Raw genomic sequence first — 20991 nt, 5'->3', positions numbered from 1 at the left:
TCCGGGCCTATTTCATTAAGACTGACCTAAAATAAGTTGATTTATAAACATGTTTGAGTTATTGTAATGGTGCACATTTCTGGGTTCTCTGGCAGTTGGGCACTGTGTTGCGGCAAACCCATACAAATCCAGAAACTAAATGCATACATTTGAGGTTTACTCCAATAATTGATCATATATATCAGTGGCGAACCGTCAACAATTGATCAATACGCGAGATCTTTTTCTTTGTCGATATCGAGCGCGTACACTTGCACATCAACACACACACTCTCACATGAGTTCTTTATAACGTAGACAGATTGACAATTTAGTGGCAGAAAACAGGCCTAATGGATATAGAATCAGAAAGTAGATCTGCATAGGTGTTTTAGTGTGATTTTGAATCACACAAGCATACAGATTCTTGGTTCCAAAGATATGTGTATGAATGTCAGACATATTTCATTAATAAATCCTGTAAGTTATGTTAACAGCCCGCCTCAAACCCTCTCAATTATTTGAGAGATACATTCCTTGAAGATTTTGGACCCATTGTTATAGTTTTTAAATAATTCCATAATCTAGCAATGGCTGTCGTCTGTATATATGCTGTAGATAAAAGCATTCATATGACATACTGTATATGGTACAATCGAAGCGTTATTGCGAAATAAACACTTATACCTGCATTTGGAAAACATTATACTTAAATAAATAAATAAATAAATAAAGTTAAAATGGACTAAAAATGTTTCACAGCCATCACTGCTTATAAATGCCAAATGACACGTTGAGATGGCAGTCAGACACATGTGCTTTTGCCCCACCCACTTCTTGTTTCCTTTTATGCCCTCCTAATCATCCCTATATAGTCCCAGACATACTCTCCCTGTGATATTAACCCTGAAAGTGGGTGTTGTATTTGAGGCTCCAAAAAGCATTTCCATCAACTAACCAGACAGCAGTTTTGTGGAAACCATGGCAAAAGAAAACATTTTCTTCATGACAATAAATCTACTTATAGTGTTTTGTGGCACAGGTAAGTCTGTTATTTTTCTTTTTTTGTAGAAATAATTTGCAAACAGTAAATATCATACCTAAAGTTTTGGATTCCCTGGGGTATTTATCATTGTGTCTTTTCCATCATTTCTTTGGAGTGGGCAACATTTAGTTTTTTTCTTCACTTGTACTTGTTTATAGAAATTGAAGAAGTGATGAATGACTCTAAAATAGTTATTTTAGGTGATACAATTGTTTTGTACTTGCAGTAAATGGTTGAATGTATGTTGAAAGAATATGACAATTTGTGATTTGTTTGATGATGTGGTATATCATCCCCCTTGTCATTAGATGCCAAAATGGAAATCATTACCAGCAAGCAAGACGTTCAAGTTGGAGTTGAGCTTTTATTGTTGTGTAAAGGTTAGTTTTCCACATTTCATTTTAATATGGTGGATTTTTTTTTTGCCTCTAATGTTGAGATGCATTCTTAAAATTCCTTTTGATGCATATGTTTTCCTCTCATAGCTGGGGGAGAAGGACATATAACATGGCAAAAGGATGACGAGGACATTGATGAAGAGATGATTACAAAAGTGGATGAGTCCTCCTCTAAATTGGTCATCAAGAGTGCCACAGTGGAGGATGCAGGAAGGTACACCTGCCAGTGTGATTTTGACAGCGGCCACAATGATGAGGTTCAGACACGGATTTTTGTTTATGGTATGTAACAGCATTATAGACATGCCACGGCTTTTCCATAATCGAATGAGTTGTATCTACAATTCCATTGAACAAAACGTTAGAGAGATACCCACAAGAACAATATGTATTACATCATGTACAAGTAAATATATATATACGGTATAAGTAAGTGTAGTTACAGTATATTTTTGTATTTATTTATACACACATATGGTATATGTATACTGCAAAGAACCCCCAGGACCCAAGCTTATGTTAGTTAATTTCCTACACAGGCTCAAATGAATTAACTAGCTTACAAATACTGCATTGTGCTTGTATAAGACAAAGTCAGCAATCATTTTAAGCAGTAAAAGTTGATTCCAAGACTAAGTTAAGATAGTGCTCAACACCTTTTGTTACACTTAACAAGAAATTACAGAAAAAAGTGGTACAGATAGAATGACATGAGCCCCTAAATTGTCGAGCAATCCAATTTTCCTAATGTTATGTCTTTAAGATAACATTTCATCTAATCATCTTTTCTATTTGGTGTGTGGAAGAAAAGCAAAACTAACACTCTTGCAGTGTGAAACAAAAGTGTGAAAAAAATCCCACAAAAAAAATCGCACCCACCCCCCCCCCCCCCCCCCCAAAAAAAAAAAAAAAATAGGAAACAGGGCTGAAATCATTTCCCTTTGGGGTAATGAATACCTCTCTGACAGCATCAATCAAACTGAGAATTTAATTGGGTAGGTCAGGTGCAATCGGAGATCTGTAAAACCAATGTTAAAATCTTAAATGGGCAAAACAGGTATGTACCTTTCCTCTTTTGTCAGAGGGTCCGTCTTTTGAAACTACTCCCACCTACCATGAGTTTTTGGAGGGCACAGATGGAGCAGTGCCTTGCCGGGTGTCTGGCCAGCCAGCTGTGGAGGTCCGCTGGATATATAGCACAGAATCGATGTCGTCTCATGGTAAAATGATAATTTGATATGAATTTGATGATTAGGCAAAACTTACTTTCTATTTGAATTGAAAACTTCTTTCATCTTTGTCATCATATAGGAAGGAATGTGCAACAGATGCCTGATAACACGCTCCTGTTTAAGAAAGTGAAGCGACAAGATACCGGAACTTATGTGTGCAATGCCCAAATCAAAGGAAGGCCTGTCTTTAAGCAACTTTCTATATCGGTGGTTGTCAATGGTATGTTATGTGTGAAATCAATCATGATATGTTAACTTTATTAATTTCCTGAAACCAGATAATCATTACGAAAGTTAGGAGCCGTTTACACGACAACTGCAACAGGGATGACAACACAAAAAATTTTACAGAGACCCCAACTATTTACACGGCGACGACATTTTGGAGGGCTTAAAACAAATATATTTTAAAATACCTTCCAGAGTAGAAATCTTGACAATGCTCCCCCCTGTCATCGTCGTCTAAACAGTTGACAATGCAAAAGTGAGTTTTGGGTGATGACTTCCGTTCTCCGGAACAGTAGGTGGTGATAATGCTCCAATATATTTGCCAGTGGAGGAGGTGAAAATACTGATGACGTCAGTGCCCGCGGACAGTCCAACAGTGTATTAAAACATGTCTTCAATTAGCAACTTTGGACACAGTCTAACTGCGTTCGACATTATTCAAGAATCTAGTCAACTATTGACTACTCTAATTAGAAAAACTCATTTATCACTCTGCCTGATGCGCTTCACCATGTTGTTATACGACTAGGATGAAAGACGAGACAGCAGAATGGAAGGGTTCCACACAGTAATCAAGTTTTGGTGGTGCTGCATACTATATCGGCAAATTGGAGGTTTCAAACACTTTTGCGTTTCCGTGTGCACGCAGTTTTCCCAACACATAATGGTCGTATAAATGCGGGATTAAAATAACAGTAAAACGCCACCTTTGCATTATTGCGTAAGATTGTTGTCGTGTAAATGTGGCCTTAGTTAAAACGTTTTAATGAATGAATGAATGAAACATCTACTACAACCAAAAACATTTTTTCTGCAGCTCCTCCAACTGTGCATCTGAAAGAAGAGGTGAAAAAAGTCATAGCTGGACCAGAAACCAATGTTTCCTTGATGTGTTTGGTTGACGGCCACCCGAAACCAAATATCACCTGGGACATGTAAGATCAAATTTTATTGGTTTGGATGCATTCATTTTACAGAAATACACATATCATGTTTTACAGGGAAAAAACACGGCAACTAAATTCCACAAATTATTTGCTTGCCTTTGCTTTTACTATTTATTTTCAATTTTGATTCAATCCTTCACAGACTATCATTGTTAGACCGTAAGTATTCATATCATGATTAATATTGTGGTTGTCAAACTACTATAGCTACTACTGCGTGCTGGTGTATTGTGCCTTCATCATCATCATTGCACCTATGATGGTCACCATACACAGATTAAAGCCAAATGTGGCTCATGAGCCACAGGTTGCAGACCCTGGTCTAAATTGAACATTACAGTATTACATTTTGTAAAGGCATCTGTTCTTGTTGTGTGTACTGTATATATTCCAGTTTAGTCAGTGAGGTTTGGAAAAAAAAATTGTGTGTGGATATGATTTTGATTTTATCCTGACCTTCATATTCCCATGAAAACACAGCATCATGGCACTGTTATTTCTTCTTTTTTAAACTGATAGTATGTCCTACAGAGTATAAGCCTCATTTAAATCATAAACCTTTGCAATAGTATACAGTTTGTGCTACCTGATATAATTTGTGTTGTCGTAACATCATAAATTGATCTTAATTTTCAGTATACAGAGATCTCTTGTTCATTCCAGTAGTGATATTCCAGATCCACTCACAATGAATAATCTGCAATATAATAGTACCATATAAAAACTACGGATGCACCGAAATGAAAATTTTTGGCCGAAACTAAAACAGAACATAAAAAAAACGGGGCTGAAAGCTAAAAGCCACAGAGCCAAATCAATTATTATTCAGAATACACACATAATTAATCCAAATATCCCTTAGTTAGCAGCTCAAACAGGCCAAGAAGAGAGAAGATCTATGGGTTGGGAAGCAAATGTTATGGGAAGCTCGTCCTCTCCGCTGTATTAAATCCAGCCAAGACTCTTGCAAGCGTGCAGTTCTCCTGTATGCGTGAATACCAGTGGTGAGCCAACAAATCTTCATGCAATGGACATGTTGCCTCTAGTACCAAGAGAAGTGTACGCTACCAAGGTATTTGTTAGTGCTAGCGCAACCTCCGGTTTTAGTGAAGTTATTTCGGTGGAATAAGCACTTTCTGCCGAAGCCGAAAACATATTTCGGCCACCGAATTTTCAGTGCAACTCTAATAAAAACCTATTTAACAAATAGTTTAAACCTAAAAAAGAGCTCCCGTATGCTCTTAAAGGGATCCAAGGATAGAAAGACTTGTTGTTTTTAAAAGATAAACGTTATTATGAGTTAAAATAATTTGATATTGAAACCCCTCTTGATGTTTTCGTTCATATACAATTTGTAAAATTATTTTTAACTAGCAGGTCGCCATTGTTGTTGACGTCGCAGGTCGGTGACTTCACTTCTCTTCACTTCTCTTGCGACATATATATGTCATCTGTTCAACCCTTTCAATTTGAAGCAGAGAGGAACATTAATGAGCATGACAGCACTGTCGATATTTCACAAAACGAGCAGCAAAAGCAAAATGAACGGGAAAGACGGGATGAGACGAGACGAGAGTAGGTGTTCTGGTGTGTTCTGCCAAAATGTGCTACCCCGGCAAATATGACACCCAAAGTACTACCGTGCACTTTTAGCTTGTTTTGTTTAGATGCATAGAGACAGAAGATACTAAGGATGCCTTAAGAAAATACTTAAACGTCGTAATATCTAGTAAGGGTGGTTTAAATATGCTACGTGGCGAATGTGGTCAATAAAAGACAACAATTGTGTCCGAGGTTGCCTTTGAGACATTAAGTATACACTTTTGAACACATTGTAAATATATTTCAGCACACAAAACAATTTGTAAGACTAAACTGTAGAAAACTTTTCTCTGACAGGCCAGCATTATATGACCCTACACATCATACATTCAACTCTGACAACAGCCAGTTGACCATCAGGTCCGTTGTCAGAGAGGACTACGGGGAGTACATCTGCACCGCAACCAACAAGATCAGTGAAAGCAGTGCTACAGTTATGCTTCATGTCTTTGGTTAGTTTTATTCCATTCTGATTTCATATCGAATTTAACCTTCCACCGTAATGCAGAGAATTGATAGTGAAGTTACGGGAAAATTGTGTTTGCTGTAGTAGTGACAGTTCTTTCATTTCAGAGACCCCTGAAGTGTCATTGACTGTAGAGCACTTGAATATTAGTGTGGGTGAGAGCGTGGCTGTGGCCTGCAATGTTTCTGGCCTTCCTCAGCCTGAGCTGCACTGGATCAACAAATTCAATGGACATACATTGGTAGGAATGATACTCACACATATGCACATATATGTGATTGAGTGTATGATTTGACCTTGGTGGATTAGATTGACATGACCGCACACATGGCCTGGAATGTGATTGGGCTACACAACTATCATTCACATACATGTAGTGTATATAAAGCATTACTACCGAAATTTGTTCTATGATATGTTGAAAATATAATTTTGGAAAGACATTAAATTGCTCTTTGTCTTCATTAGGACTCGCCTTCTGGTCATGTCCGTGTTGAGGGTGGAGTTTTAGTGATCGACAAAATAGTGCCTTCTGATGGTGGTCTGTATTCCTGCATGGCTGTTGGCAGTATTGGCAATGCGTCAAGAGATGTTGCAATTCTCAGTAAGTTCTAAACTTAATATTTCCATTTACTCAATGGACAATTACATTAAGAAAACCTGCATGATGAAATCATTTTGCTTGAATTTTTCAGTTGTAGTGAGCTATAAGTCATTAAAATTATATGAGCTGGAGGTGCTATAGGTGCTGGAGTTACAATACTGCATTGGTTTGAAACATTTTGTTTTCCCACCATATCCTCTAAACAGCCCAGCCTGGTCCACCACCCTATCTGTCAGTCTCATCTGGACCCGCATCTATCTTTTTCTCCCTTAAAACGCCACCCATCAATGGGGGAACACCAATTACAAATTTCAGCCTGCAGTGGCGACAAAATGCAGCTGAGCAGTGGCAAGAGGTCACAGTGCCAGCTGCAGGTAAATAATTCTCCCTCCCTGTGCATCAAATTTGAAATTATTGTGTACAATAATTATCCTATAATTGTGTTTGCACTTGTAGATACCTTGGCTGTAACCTCCCTCAACCCCTACACAATGTACACTGTACGTTTGGCTGCCTTGAATGCAGTGGGACTGGGCCAATTCTCAGACACGCACGACGTCCGTACCCAAGGGATACGTGAGTGTCGATAATTAATATGTTGTGTTCCTGAGACTTTTCCGGATCAACAGCAGTGTTCATATTAGTGTGTAGTGCATTCTGAAGCTGCAAAATTGCAGCAGCCATGGACTGTTTTACTCGATTGGTAGCTATCATAATTATCATATCATCATTCCATACTTATAAAAGGTTGTGGTGAAATGTTTATTGCATTACTATTACAACCCCTAGTAAAAAGTATGGAATCAACAGTCTCGGACGAGCACTCACTCAGACATTTTATCATGTAGAACAAACTAAGATAAAAAGCTTGAAAAATTAATGAATTAGTTCAAAAGTGCAACTCTTTAGCATTCAGAAATACTAAAATAAAAGAATGAAAACATTGTGGTGGTCAGTAAATGTTCCAGCATCATCACCTTCTCAAGAGTCAAGAACCTGCACTGGACAATGTGTCAAGAGTCAGGAAACTGCATTGGACAAGGTGATGATGCTGGAACTTTTGTTTGGTGCTGTTCCAGTGAGATTTACAAAGATGACTGTCTGTAGAAGACATTAAAATTCCCTCAGTCCCTGATGATATGGGGCTGCATGTCAGGCAAAGGCACTGGGGAGATGGCTGTGGTTAAATCTTCAATACATACAAGTTTACATTGAAATTTTGGACAGCTTTCTTATCCATTCAATTGAAAATATGTTTGTCATTTTCCAAAATGACAATGCATCATGCCACAGAGCTAAAAGTGGTAAAGCATTCCTTGAAGAAAGACTCATCCAGTCAGTGTCATGGCCTGCAAATAGCCCAGATCTCAACCCTATTGATAACCTGTGGTGGAAATGGAGGAAAAAAAAAAAAAAAGGTCCACAGCAAGGCTCCGACCTGCAAGGATGATCTGGCAACTGCAATCAAAGAGAGTTGGCACCAAATTGATGAAGAATACTCATCAAGTCCATGCCTCAGAGACTGCAAGCTGTCATAAAAGCCAGAGGTGGTGCTACTAAATACTAGAGATGTGTTTTGATTGTTATTTCTTTGTTTGTTTCTCAAGATTCCAAATTTCTTTTCTCAGAATGGAGTGATTCCATATATATTTCCCTGCACTTGCTCTATAAAATTAACATTTACTGACCACCACAATGTTTTTTATCCATTTCTTTTAGTGTTTCTGAATCCTAACGAATTGCACTTTTAAACTAATTAGTTTTTTTTTTCAAGCTTTTTATCTGAGTTTGTTCTACATGATAAAATGCCTGAGTGAGTGCTTGTCCGAGACTGGTCATTCCATACTTTTTGCTAGGGGTTGTATTAAAGTGCATGCATGCCTTATTTACATTATTTGTTGACACTCATTTTTTAATTTTATGTCTTATATTTTCTTGTATCACCATCATCATCATCATCAATATTGTGTTGGGCTTCCTCATGCTGTTCTACTGATCTCCCATTACCTGTAAACAGAAGGTAATACACACACATTGGTTTACTGAATATGCTTCACATAGTAGTATTTATTGTTATTAATGAATTTTAAATCTGAATTAGTCCTCACAAAATACCATGGAGGCATAATGTTCTGCATTATCTTTTTTTCATTTTGTTATCTAGGTGAACCAGACAGCCCAGTTTTATTGTGTGATGAGATGAAAGTAGGGGGCAACTCTTTTTTCATCCCTCTTAGACATGCTGATATCGGTGGGACGCCTCTCCTGCACTACAATCTCCGATATCGAGAGGTAAGTTCAACATGCATTTGCATGATTTTTCATTGTTTTGTTTGTTTGACTGTGTGATAGTTTCAGTGTTTACGTGTTGGTCCGAAAAGGAGTGTTCCATAGAGAGGAAGTGTAAAAAAACAAACAAACAAAAAAAAAAACACCAATCATGACAAATTACACATTTACCAATTCTCTTTCTATTTTGTCCAGGATAAAGATAGTGCCAAGTGGAAAGAGAAGCAGCTGTCATCAAGCACTGACTCTGTCACCCTCATAGACCTGACTTTCGGCTCTGATTATCAACTGGAAGTCATAGCAGTTAATGCTAATGGTACATCGCTTCCAGCAAAATTCAACTTCACCATTGCAGAGAAACCTGGTAAGAATAACATCATCTCAAGTACAGTAGATGTTAACCTCTTTATATCCATTAACGTTGATCTTAACTCCTTTTATCACCTTTACAATCAGTGCGCAGCAGCTTGACAAAAGGCAGCGTGGTTGGGATAGTCATGGTGATCTTCCTGGTGATTTTCTTTGCGGTGGATGTCACCTGCTGTTACAGAAACCGCTGTGGCCTGCTCATGTCCATCGCTGTAAAACTTTTTGGACAGAAAGTCCCAGGCCTCAAGGCGTTTGAAGAAGGAGATGGGGGCATTAATGGGTATGTTAGTTTCCAGCTTCATCAGCCAATCTTGAATTGTAGGTTGAATCAGGTCAACATGATTCTAATTGCATTTGTTTTGTGTATTTTACTGTAGGGAAGTTAAAATGAATGGGATGTCCACTCCAAGAGGTATCAGGCACCATACAGGAGTTCAGACACTTTCCTCAAAGGATGGGGGAATACTCTCAGAAGTTACCAATGACAAAGCATCTCTCACTAAACATGAGTATGTGCAGTCATACCTAGTAAAAATAAATCACCCTGGATGTTTTTAGATTGAGTAGTCTAAACATACAAACATGGGTCATAGACTTCAAAATATATTGACAGGTCACGGGGTCGATTCATAGGGGGCCTATCTCCATCAAAGCTGACCGAGTGGAAACAGAGACAAAGAGCTTCTTGTAAATAAATGCTTGAATCCCTGAATTTTTTAAATAGTTATGAACATAAAACAGTCTCGATTTTTGGTTAAAAGCAAAAAAATGGGCAATTAGCAATTATTTTACGTAAATGTGTAGAATGCGATGCTAGCCTTTGAGCCAATATGGCGCCGCCTTATCACAACAAAGAGCTTTTTATGATGAAAATTCTTGTGAATAAATGCCTAAATCCCTGAATTCTTTATAGATATGAATGTAAAACAGTCTCGATTTTTGGTTAAAAGCAAAAAAACGGGCAGTTAGCATTTATTTTACGTAAATATGTCGAATGTGATGCTAGTCTTTTAGCCAACGTGGCGCTGCCTTATCACAACAAAGAGCTTCTTACGATGAAAATTCGTGTGAATAAATGCTTAAATCCCTGAATTCTTTATAGATATGAACATAAAACAGTCTCGATTCTTGGTCAAAAGCAAAAAAACGGGCAGTTAGCTTTTATTTTACATAAATATGTCGAATGTGATGCTAGTCTTTTAGCCAGTGTGGCGCCGCCTCATCACAACAAAGAGCTTTTTACGATGAAAATTCTTGTGAATAAAAGCTTAAATCCCTGAATTCTTCATTGATATGGACGTTAAACTGTCTTGATCAATGGTTAAAACCAAAAAACCAGGCAGTTAGCATTTATGTTACGAAAATTTTGTGAAGTAGGACGCCAATGCTGTAGCGGCTAATTTCTTCCAATGATTTTTTTTCCTGCAGCGTTTCAAAATGCATGCATGGTGCGAAAAATATAATTATCACCTTGAATAATCGAACAAATCACTCCTGAGACAATCCTTCCTGTTTGTATGCGGTACAGCTTTCGTACTTTTTCAACCTAAATCCGGGGTTAGATCACTGCGTGCCTGTGTTTGAGAATAACTCGTCTTGATGCTAGGTGTGGGCAGTTTCCCTACCCGAAGGCGTGGCACAGTGTCATAGCCCCGTGTACCGTCAATATATTATGAAGTCTATGCATGAGTATAAAAAAATGTGATTGCAATTCTTATAACTCGTAAGATTTTAGCATCAAATGGGAACATTTTGTTGGAGTAAAAAATAGTGTCTGAGAACATCTGATAAATTCATTTGATACTTGTACGTAGTCTTAATTACAGTAAAATAAATATTGTATAATTTGAATGAAATGTATATAGTGTAAATGTCTTCCTCCAAATGAAAGAGTTCTTGCACATGATAAGGTGGCGGGAAAATGTAATGATATTTACATCAAATTTATAACAATTCAGTGATTTGAATGATGACATAAACTATTTTTTCTCCTACAGAAAAACTCAACAAGACAGGAATCTGCCTAGTGTAGATGCATGAGGCTAACGTCAAGAAAAGGAAAACGAGGGACAACCGGAAAAATACACTTTTCACAGAGAAGATAACAATTTGAGTGTAATTTCGAGCAGGAAAAAAGAGATTATTACTCTCATACTTTTGTGATGTTGATGTGTACAAAAAAATGAAGACAGCTAGCATGTAAAACCTTTCCTGACACATCTTCTCATATTGAAAGAAAACATTCCAGTTAAAAAGTCAAATTACTGGTAATATATATTTTTTCATCATCTCATGTTGTAGGTTGTCTGCTGGCTGATATATTTAACCTAAAACTGCTTTTGTGCTTAGGATGATCTTGAGATCGGTGTTTTACAGGGTATGCGCGTTTGTAATTTATTCCTGACGACAAAGTTTGCAAACAGGCATGCATATGTTTTTAATGATGAACACAGATAAGCTTTGTTTATTGAAGACAGGATCAAGTGCAGCTGTTTGATATTTAAAATGCCTATCTGTGCCTCACAGTCCAGATGTCCGGTTCGTGTGACATGTCATTCATGTTTCTAAAATGCTTAAGGGTTGTTTGCGTATACTGTTTATGCCTTACAAATGTTTTGTGACCAGTTTTGAATGGACCACTTCAGCATGGGCCTCTTGCTCAAAATTACTAAAAAGGTAGCTAAAAACAGGTAATAGCACAAGTATTGTAGAAAATGCATGGATGGATGCCTGTCTCTATTAATATTATTTAAATTTTGTATTGTTATTAACTTTGAATACCTGTGCTGAGGCTGCTAAACTGATTCTTGAGCTATGACAAACTAACAAAAGTAACACAAGACAATACATTTTGATTGCTGTTATGATAATACAGTATATACATAATTAACTTTCTAGCTTGTGTTTTCACAGAGTAGCCTAACAAACAAACAGACAAACTATGATGCCACATTATTACTCTGACATGTTTTTCATGCTTGTAAATCATATACTATAAGCCTGTAAATTGCTGTGTGTGGTTGTAAATATGTATTTTATATTTGTCCAAATTATATCCAGTTACAGCATTGACACCGTGTTTTGGAATATTCTTTCATATTCTATTACACATTATCATGATTAAGTATTGTGCAAACCGTCTTGGCCTATGGTCTATATACAGTCGCCTTTCAGGATTGGAAAGAGTAAATGGTTAGTATAGCCCAGTTTGGTTGGGACGTTTTCACCAAGGCTATACTAACTTTTGTTTCTAATGCTTTAGACACTGATAACTGTGTTTGATTTTCAAGCTGCTCACTAACTTCCCAAGATTGCTGCTAAGTGTAATTCTTTCACTGTTGTCCCATTAAAAGTGTAATAAAATGTTTACAAATATGTTGCGAAATAATGAAATAAGCCGCCACCCACCAAATTTGACACAAAAACTGCATTTTTTCATAGATAAGCTGCACTGGAATATAAGCCGCAGCGGTCCTCACCGTATTATGGGATATTTACATATATTAACACTTTATTTGACAGCGGCATCATAAGACTGTCATGAGACATAATAATAATAATAATAATAATAATAATAATAATAATAATACATTTTATTTCCAGAGCTCTTTTCAAGCCACACAAAGACGCTTCACAAGATGATCAAAACAATCATATATAATGAACCAATCATGAATCAATAATGAACCCCCATAAAGCTTTGAACCAATTGGCTGCTTCATTGCTTCAAGAAGCATCATTTGGCCATCACTGCTTCCTTGAGGGAGACAGACAACCTCTGCTGCCACCTTCTGTCAACACTGTTGTCATCCAACATGCCTCCTAGCATGTATTGCAGCGATACAGATGTAAATAGCTATCAAAATTCATGTTCCGTGCTAATTTTTTCTTCAGTTACTGTTCCAGTTGTTTCATTAAGTACAAGTTATGGAATTTACACTTTAGCACTTTATTTGACAGTGGTGCCAAAAGACTGTCATAAGACCATCATAATTATGACTAACACACAGCGGGGAATGAGAGTGTGGCAGGTAGGAGCATGAACCCTTCTCCTCAGGTGTTCTTGATCGAGGCTTATGAACACCTGAATGGATTGATTGGCGGAAGGGAAGTATGGTCAGCTACAAATGCGTCATGGCCAAAATACACAAGAGGGTGGACCGCCCGCAGAGACGGGCGGACGCCCCACGGAGAAGGAGAACTGACAGCACCCCAAGCAAGACGAGGAGGACGAGAGTGGAATGGAGCGGAATTGAACGCTGCAACGCCAAACGGGTCGAGTACCACCCAATCGTTTGCCACCTCACCAATCAACCCACGCAGGAAGGGGAAGCGATTAGCCTCATTTTACCGTTTAATTTTTATTGACTCTTTTTACTGTTTTGAAGAGACATTTTTAGTCAAGTTTCTGGTTGACCATGTACGGTTGTTTAGTGGGCTCAACCCCAGGGGGTCACATCGGCCTGCCAGTATTCACCCAAGTACTGTTTGCAGTGTTTTTATTTTTGTAATGTTTTCTGCAGTGTCCACCTTTGTGTGCCGTGCCAAGAGCAGTACTGTCCTCCTGGGGGAAGCCATGCCCCAAGAAGTCCAGTCTAGAAGCCACTTACTTTTTAGCTTGTTTTTATTTTCTTGTTGTTTTTAAATAAACCAAGTGTGAATTGAAAAGCACCGTCCAGTCTCCTCTTGCTGTGTCTAAGGGGCAGAACTAACCTCCGGGTCGTTACACGACATGACACTGCCATGAGCATTAATAAATGTTTATGACGGATATAATGTTGTGTCATTCGGCAAATGATCTCACTTTTGAATGGATGTAAAAGATCCGAGCTGGACATAAATGTATTTAGTGACATAATTTGCCTGATGACACTTAATGACATCCGCCATATGCATTAACATTAATGCCCGTGATAGTGTAATGTCATAATTATGACGGTTTTATGGCAATCTTATGACGCCGCTGTCAAATAAAGTGTTACCTACTAACCCAATAAATCAACAAATAACCCGCACTGGACTTATTATAAGTAGAGATGTCGGGATGCCGATCGATCGGGTCCGATTACGTCATTTTCAAAGTATCGGAATCGGCAAAAAAATATCGGCCATGCCTTTTTTTAATATATATACAGTATATTATTTAATTGAATCGTTTTCTAATTGTATTTAACGTTACAGACATAATATGTTACACTCATCCAGAGTCTTTAGTTTAGGCTTAAGGTAGGTTTATCAAATTTATCTTGATAACGGTGGTAATTAGTTTTTTAAAATGTATCACGTTAAAACATTTAATGTAATTAATGCATGCGCTGCACAACCCACTCACGCATTGTCGCGCTCAATTTGTAATGGCGCCGTTTTACCTATATAGAGAGATAAAAGACATTGTAAAATGAGTAGAGTGCATTTTGGCAGACTTTGGAGCCTTTTTTTAATTGGCTAAAGCCTTACAATCCCTCTCCCTGCGATTAGAAATATCATGGGAAGCAATGTGGGGACGCAAGGTAGCAATTGATCTTTTTCTTAACACCTTATGTTATTTACCAACACAGAGAAGATATATCAATAGGTAGCACTACACACAGTCATGGTTCCACTTCCGATCATGCCTTTGGGCGTGGCTACAGTATCATTTACTGAAAGCTCAACAAATACACTATATGGCAATATTTAGTCACAATATACAAAGTCACAAGTCTTTCTATCTGTGGATCCCTCTCACAGAAAGAATGTTAATAATGTAAATGCCATCTTGAGGATTTATTGTCATAATAAACAAATACAGTACTTATATACTGTATGTTGAATGTATATATTTGTCCGAGTTTTATTCAGTTTTTTCTTAATGCATTGCCAAAATGTATATGATTGGGAAAAATTATCGGGAATGATTAGAATTGAATCGGGAGCAAAAAAAAAAAAGCAATCGGATCGGGAAATATCGGGATCGGCAGATACTCGAACTGAAACGATTGGGATCGGATCGGGAGCAAGAAAACATGATCGGAACAACCCTAATTATAAGCAGCAGGATTTAAAATGAGGGAAAAAGCAGCAGCTTATAGTCCGAAAATTACGGTAAGTCTACACTAATGCACCAAATGCTCGGGCCATTACTGAATAATAATAACAATAATAATAATAATAATATTAATAATTTATTGAGGCCTATCACTTGATGAATAAAATAAAAATGATGATGAATCATGATGCATGCTTTTACAACTTCGACAGTCCGGTAGTCCACTATGGAATTTTCGATGACTAGTCAATGACAAAATAAACTTTTATATTTTCATTTATTTATTAATTTATTTATGTATTCATTCTTTATTTATTTTATTTTATTTAAATTTTGGCACACCTGTTATTCCATAATTCCATAGTCCACGTCCATAAGGCAATTTCTCTGCTTTTGCGGTCTGGAACGGTAGGCGGCGGTATAAACTTGGATTTTTGCAGTCACAAGGAGGAAGAGACACCCGTGGGCGTTTGGGTGACGTCGGCACATTGCTGATTTGTTTCTGCTGACCAGAAGCACATGACCACATGATCAGGCGTGTTTACACCTGCACATACAGCACACAACACTCGCTGTCAAACTTTGAGAAAAAGGAACCACGGTTGAAGTATTCTGTTATTTGTTCAGCGGTAAACGTGGTAAGTAATGCTACTTAACAGGGCTCTGCTATTCAACACTCTAGTGTAATGGGGGCGTTTATGGTTCTTCCGTAGCATCAGCTAAGCTAATAGTGAATTAGGAGATAATAACACATTTTGATATTAAAGTTCTTATTGACGCTAACGCTGTTGGTGTCTCTTTAAAGTGATTCTGCTTCCTAAATGTTGTTGCTAAGTCGCTTGATAAGGTGTTACTATTTGAAACTAATTGCAATCGATAGAGAATCCTTGTTGCCCTACATGATTGAATGGAGGCTATTATCCATTCTTATTCCTAATTTAAGAATGAATGCGTATCATCAATAAGCATTCATTACCTAGAATTAAGACTTAATTCTAGGCAATAAATGATAATTGATTAAAATAAGTAAATATCTGTCTACTACTTAACGCTTGCAGGTTTAATAGTCATTGAGCCCAGGAAACCAGCCCTCTGTCCACCATGGGCGAGACAGATGTGGAACGTGAGTTCTCTTTTTTAGTGTAATCTTATCGTTTCATTCATTGCCATGTAATGAGTATTCTTCTAACATGGTTGTATTTTTCACCCCCTACTACTATATATGAACTCAAGCACTACTAACTATTTGGGTCACATGTATTACTCTGAAACAAATATTCAGATAACCTTTGCAATTTGTGACCGTCATGTTGGTTTGTGCTCCAGAGGTGACCTTGGCTCTGCTCGATGCAGCTAATGATAAAGACTCTGACGTCCAGGCTCAGGTGAGGAAGTCAATACTGACTCTGGGAAACGAGCAGCCTGACAGAGTGCTTGCTATGTGTCAGGACTATCTGCTAAAACACCCCAAGGTAACACCACACTGTGCATAGAATAGCAGTATTAGTGAATTACTTTTTCAATTAATAATAATAAAAAAAAAAGAGAGAGACAAACACGCAAACACACAGACATAAACCTGACTAAACAAATTGTACTAAGACAATACTATCTTGTTGAGGTCTCAGTGTGCAGAGGATAAGTCAGTATTTTGATCTAATACATCTTATTGACACAAGACATTGAGGTAAAGCAAATGCACTCCAATTTTTTAATTTATTCAGTACGTGTCTTGTCTGTCTTTCACAGAGATGGATATTTTCAGATTTTAAGTTTGTTAAGCATTGTGAATGATAATCTTGTTTATAGTAGGTATGAGAAAAGTACAGTATGCTCATTTCAATAGTGCAATAAATTGCCTAAACCATACATGCCCAAAGTCCGGCCCGGGGGCCAAATGCGGCCCGTGGTCAAATTTCATCCGGCCCCAAGCCCCTGTCATAAAATCAATGGCTGGCCCGCACACAGACTAGGGCTGGGCGATATGGCCTTAAACATGTATCACGATAAATTGAGCAGATTTATCTCGATAACGATAAATGACGATAAATTCGCCCAAGCGGACTGTTATATACCGTATTTTTCGGACTATAAGTCGCGTTTTTTTTCATATTTTGGCTGGGGGTGCGACTTATACTCAGGAGCGACTTATGTGTGGAATTATTAACACATTATGATATAATTTCACGTTATTTTGGTGTTTTGCAGTGACACTGATGGTTTTGTAAAGTTGTTAGCATGTTCTTATGCTATAGTTATCTGAATAACTCTTTATAGCTATGGCCACGTTCGCGTTCTGCCTTTGGCAGTGTATGTTCAATTGTATTATTGACTTTTTTTTATCTTGAAATGGATGCATTTAGTTTGTGGCGCTTTCATGCCCACGTGAGGCGCACTCGCACTTGTTTACGTGGAGAAGAGTGCTCACACGCCAGAAGAAGACGGACAGCTACTTAGCTCTGAGTGAGTGGGCGAGTTACAGCGAGAGAGAATAGACGGCTGCGAGCCTACTTTCATTGTTTATGCTTTAAAATCATCTCTACAGAGGCAACACCTGCGTGTATCATCTTTTCTGTTGTTGTTGTGTGTTTTCCACCCGCGATCGGACACTTAGAGCCAGTTGTGTGGTTGTTTGAACGATGTGCTAATGATAGCGAACGCATGCTAACCTGTTACTTATTACTAATAGTACCTAATTATCATTTATTTACGTTGATCCGAACCTGTTTTCTATCAAGGACCAAATTGATTCAGCAAATTATACGGACGTCCAGCATTGTCTTTTGGGAGTTCGCTGTACAGCCAGGACCGAGCTGTAGCGTAGGACAGTATATTCACATTTCGTTGTTCATGCACTGTACACTGTATATTTATTTAGCATGTTGTTCTCTATTGTATTTTTATATTAAATTGCCTTTCAAGATGACATGTCTGTTCTATGTGTTGGATTTTATCAAGTAAATTTCCCCCCAAAATTCGACTTATACTCCGGTGCGACTTGTATATGTTTTTTTTCTCTTCGTTGGGCATTTTATGGCTGGATCGACTTATACTCAGGAGCGACTTGTAGTCCGAAAAATACGGTAATTTGAAAATCTGAATCAATGCATGAAATACAGATTAACTATTTCTTGTTGATTTACCAGCATTCAATTTGATATACTGTATTTAACAATTGTACATGCAGTCTAAACATTAAGTTTATAAAAATGTATTGTAAGCAATAAGAATTCAAGTATGAACATTTATAACAGCGTGTATGACTTGAACAATGTACATTGTCAAAATCAATATGCCTGTGCAAACATGTAATTGTAACACAAATCACTTGCAGCTTGAACAGTACACTTCAAAAAGACAACTTATTGTTAATGGCTGCTGTGATATAATTATTAAATACAAGTGTTTACTTTATGGTTTAAGGTTTTTTTTCCCCCCAGTGCATTTTTTAATAAATGCACGCACAATAAAAATAGCTGGGGCCATTTCTCGGTCATTATAAGTTTCGCCGTTGGATTGTACTTTATGCGGAATTCTTTACCATCACAAAAGCTATCAGAGGAATCACACACAGACAGATACAAAATAACGCCACATAGTAATTGCTAGATGCAGTCCGTGCCCAATCCACTCATTAAATTCAGCCGTTTCGACAAGGTTAGAGCCTCTATCCGACTCCATAACGTTCATTTGTAGCGTTAGCCGCTAGCTAGCGTTAGCCTGGCTATCAGTAGAAAGCACTGAAAGCACCATCTCCGGAAATCGTGAGAACAAAGGAGGACATCGGGTGAAAGCCCGTCTGGATGCCACCAAGAGTCTACTAAATGTCGGTTGAAAGTTTGGTGAACCTCCCTTAAGCCACACTCCATCACGTTTTGCTTGTAGCGTTAGCTGCTAGCGTTAGCTTACCGGGCTTTTGTTTGATTGGCTTCCTGATGATCACGTACTCCCTACGTAAGCACATTCACTGCTTTCTTAAAGGGGAATGAACATAGACGAACAACAGAATCAAAGCGGGATGAAAAGACTATATTTTCTTGTTTTATTAATTTACCGAATTTACCGACATGGTCAAAATTACGTCGGTCATCGTTAAGAATTTCGGTGACGGTAAATTTTCGGTTTACCGCCCTGCTCTAACACAGACTTAATAAATCAGTCAGCAGTACAGCTACCAGCATATAAAGTAGCTTACACACTAAATGCTGCTCCTCATTTACCCACCAAAAGGCAGCAGCAGTCTAAGCAAAATCCGTGTAACCTTGTACTTCCAATTTTCTAAAATGGCGACAATCAACAAAAAAAAAAAAAAGTTGACTGCGACGGCCGACGCTTCAAGGATAGGTGGAAATTGGACTAAAATACGCAGCAACTGTGTCTGCCTCATTTGCAAAGAGACAGTCGCAATTTTTAAAGAGTTCAATGTGAGGGGATGTTACCAAACAAGACACGCTGACATGTACAACAAGATTACAGAGAAGATACTCTGCGAGAAATTGAAGCAACTTCAAGCTAGTTTAATTTCCCAGCAGCAGTATTTCGCGAGTCGGCCCCCCACATTTTTACCACACCAAATCTGGCTCCCTTTGATACAAATAATCTAGTAATCAGATTATAAAAATTTTAATGCGTTGCAGAATACATTTTAAGAGATGTAAAACAAAGGAAAAAGTGTTTATGCTTTCAATAAGATTTATTTTGACGTGCCAACATTGCACGTTCAAAATGGCATTAAATGCGAATACAAAATAAAATACCTGAGTGTTTCTTCAAACGATGTTAAATTGCACTTTCGTTTCACGAGAGCACTAAAAATACCTGATCTTAGCCTCAAACGCTATTTTAAAAAAATGACTAAATGCAAATCTAAGTACAACAAAAGAACAATTGGGTAACTTGCATAGCAAAAGTCCACTATCTAAATGCTATATATATATATATATATATTTTTTTTTTTTTTTAAACAAAGCTCTCAACAAATCATTCAAACACATTTCGACAAAAGCTGCTAAATATACTTCTGAACTAAATAACGAATGCATAAACAAACATTAGCTCATGCAAAAACTTACATTATGCTGGTTTTACAGGGAGCAGCTGGATTCAGCTATGTTAAATTAGTGATGTCATAGTCACTGTTGCCACTAGAGGGCAGTGTATCCACCCAAATCAATAAAAATAATGCCAACACTTTAAAAACAAACCATTACAACCCCACTCTAATTAATAGAATTCTTAAAGCAGCAACATTTGATTTGAAGCTTTTTTCTTATTGAATTACCTGAGTTAATCAAGTAACTTTTGCAGCACTAGAACGGATTATTTTGGTATACTTTGTCACTATTGTTTTTTTCCCATATTGTATTTGTTTATGAACATATAAATTACTTTGAAAAATGACATTTTCTCTGCTTTCCTTTAAAAAAGAAAATTCCCATTTTAGTGGTGTTTTCAAACTTTTTTAAACATAAGTTGTGAATATACTCTATTTTAAAACACAAAAATCACAAGAAAAGGAAATGAAATGTCATGTGATGTTATGTGGCAATAATTCAGTCACACCCCCATGTGATAGCCATTTATGTCACCATTGACAGATTCAGGACAAATATGCAAATCTTAAGAAATATCACTTACTGTGCAGTTGTTTTTTTTCTCAGTATTTTTGTAATTAAAATTGTATTTAAAAAGAAAAATAAACTGTTACATTCCTCCTTCTCGTTCCATGTTTTCACCTTCACCTGCTCCAGTTGGTCGTGAGTCATAGAGTTGTGATTCTTCAAACCATTGAACTGATAGTTAGC

At 37.5% G+C, this 20991-nt stretch overlaps 2 protein-coding genes across 4 annotated transcripts in view; both read left to right on the top strand.

Annotated features, from left to right (window-relative positions):
* The first annotated feature begins 798 nt into the window (after positions 1 to 798).
* Positions 799 to 12231, top strand: ncam3 (neural cell adhesion molecule 3). The gene is made up of 17 exons (XM_057833205.1): positions 799 to 1021; positions 1333 to 1404; positions 1510 to 1704; positions 2505 to 2642; positions 2734 to 2874; positions 3700 to 3817; positions 5729 to 5883; positions 6005 to 6138; positions 6366 to 6501; positions 6708 to 6875; positions 6958 to 7077; positions 8049 to 8051; positions 8666 to 8793; positions 8986 to 9154; positions 9247 to 9439; positions 9537 to 9668; positions 11157 to 12231. The coding sequence occupies exons 1-17, from the start codon at positions 961 to 963 to the stop codon at positions 11197 to 11199; spliced, it is 2106 nt and encodes a 701-aa protein (XP_057689188.1). The 5' UTR covers positions 799 to 960; the 3' UTR covers positions 11200 to 12231.
* A 3429-nt stretch (positions 12232 to 15660) lies between these two features.
* Positions 15661 to 20991, top strand: part of mroh1 (maestro heat-like repeat family member 1) — a 49117-nt gene continuing 43786 nt past the window's right edge. For all 3 annotated transcript variants that reach the window (XM_057834263.1, XM_057834262.1, XM_057834260.1), the window contains exons 1-4: positions 15661 to 15825; positions 16246 to 16310; positions 16514 to 16659; positions 20938 to 20991. The exon at positions 20938 to 20991 is cut by the window's right edge and continues 78 nt beyond it. In XM_057834263.1, coding sequence (XP_057690246.1) covers positions 16289 to 16310; positions 16514 to 16659; positions 20938 to 20991 — 222 coding nt within the window. In that variant the 5' untranslated portion in view covers positions 15661 to 15825; positions 16246 to 16288. The remainder of the gene's footprint in view (positions 15826 to 16245; positions 16311 to 16513; positions 16660 to 20937) is intronic.

The sequence above is a fragment of the Corythoichthys intestinalis genome, chromosome 4 (genome assembly GCF_030265065.1).
Source record: "Corythoichthys intestinalis isolate RoL2023-P3 chromosome 4, ASM3026506v1, whole genome shotgun sequence".
NCBI lineage: Eukaryota > Metazoa > Chordata > Actinopteri > Syngnathiformes > Syngnathidae > Corythoichthys > Corythoichthys intestinalis.
The sequence above is the reverse complement of the archived record's forward strand: the minus strand, read 5'-3'. Positions and strand labels throughout refer to the sequence as shown.

Excerpts from the sequence above, each read along its gene's own strand:
- ncam3 (XM_057833205.1), top strand. The coding sequence starts at position 961 with ATGGCAAAAGAAAACATTTTCTTCATGACAATAAATCTACTTATAGTG. Across the intron at positions 2,875-3,699 it reads TATATCGGTGGTTGTCAATG|CTCCTCCAACTGTGCATCTG; the intron begins GTATGTTATGTG and ends TTTTTTCTGCAG. Across the intron at positions 8,794-8,985 it reads ACAATCTCCGATATCGAGAG|GATAAAGATAGTGCCAAGTG; the intron begins GTAAGTTCAACA and ends TATTTTGTCCAG.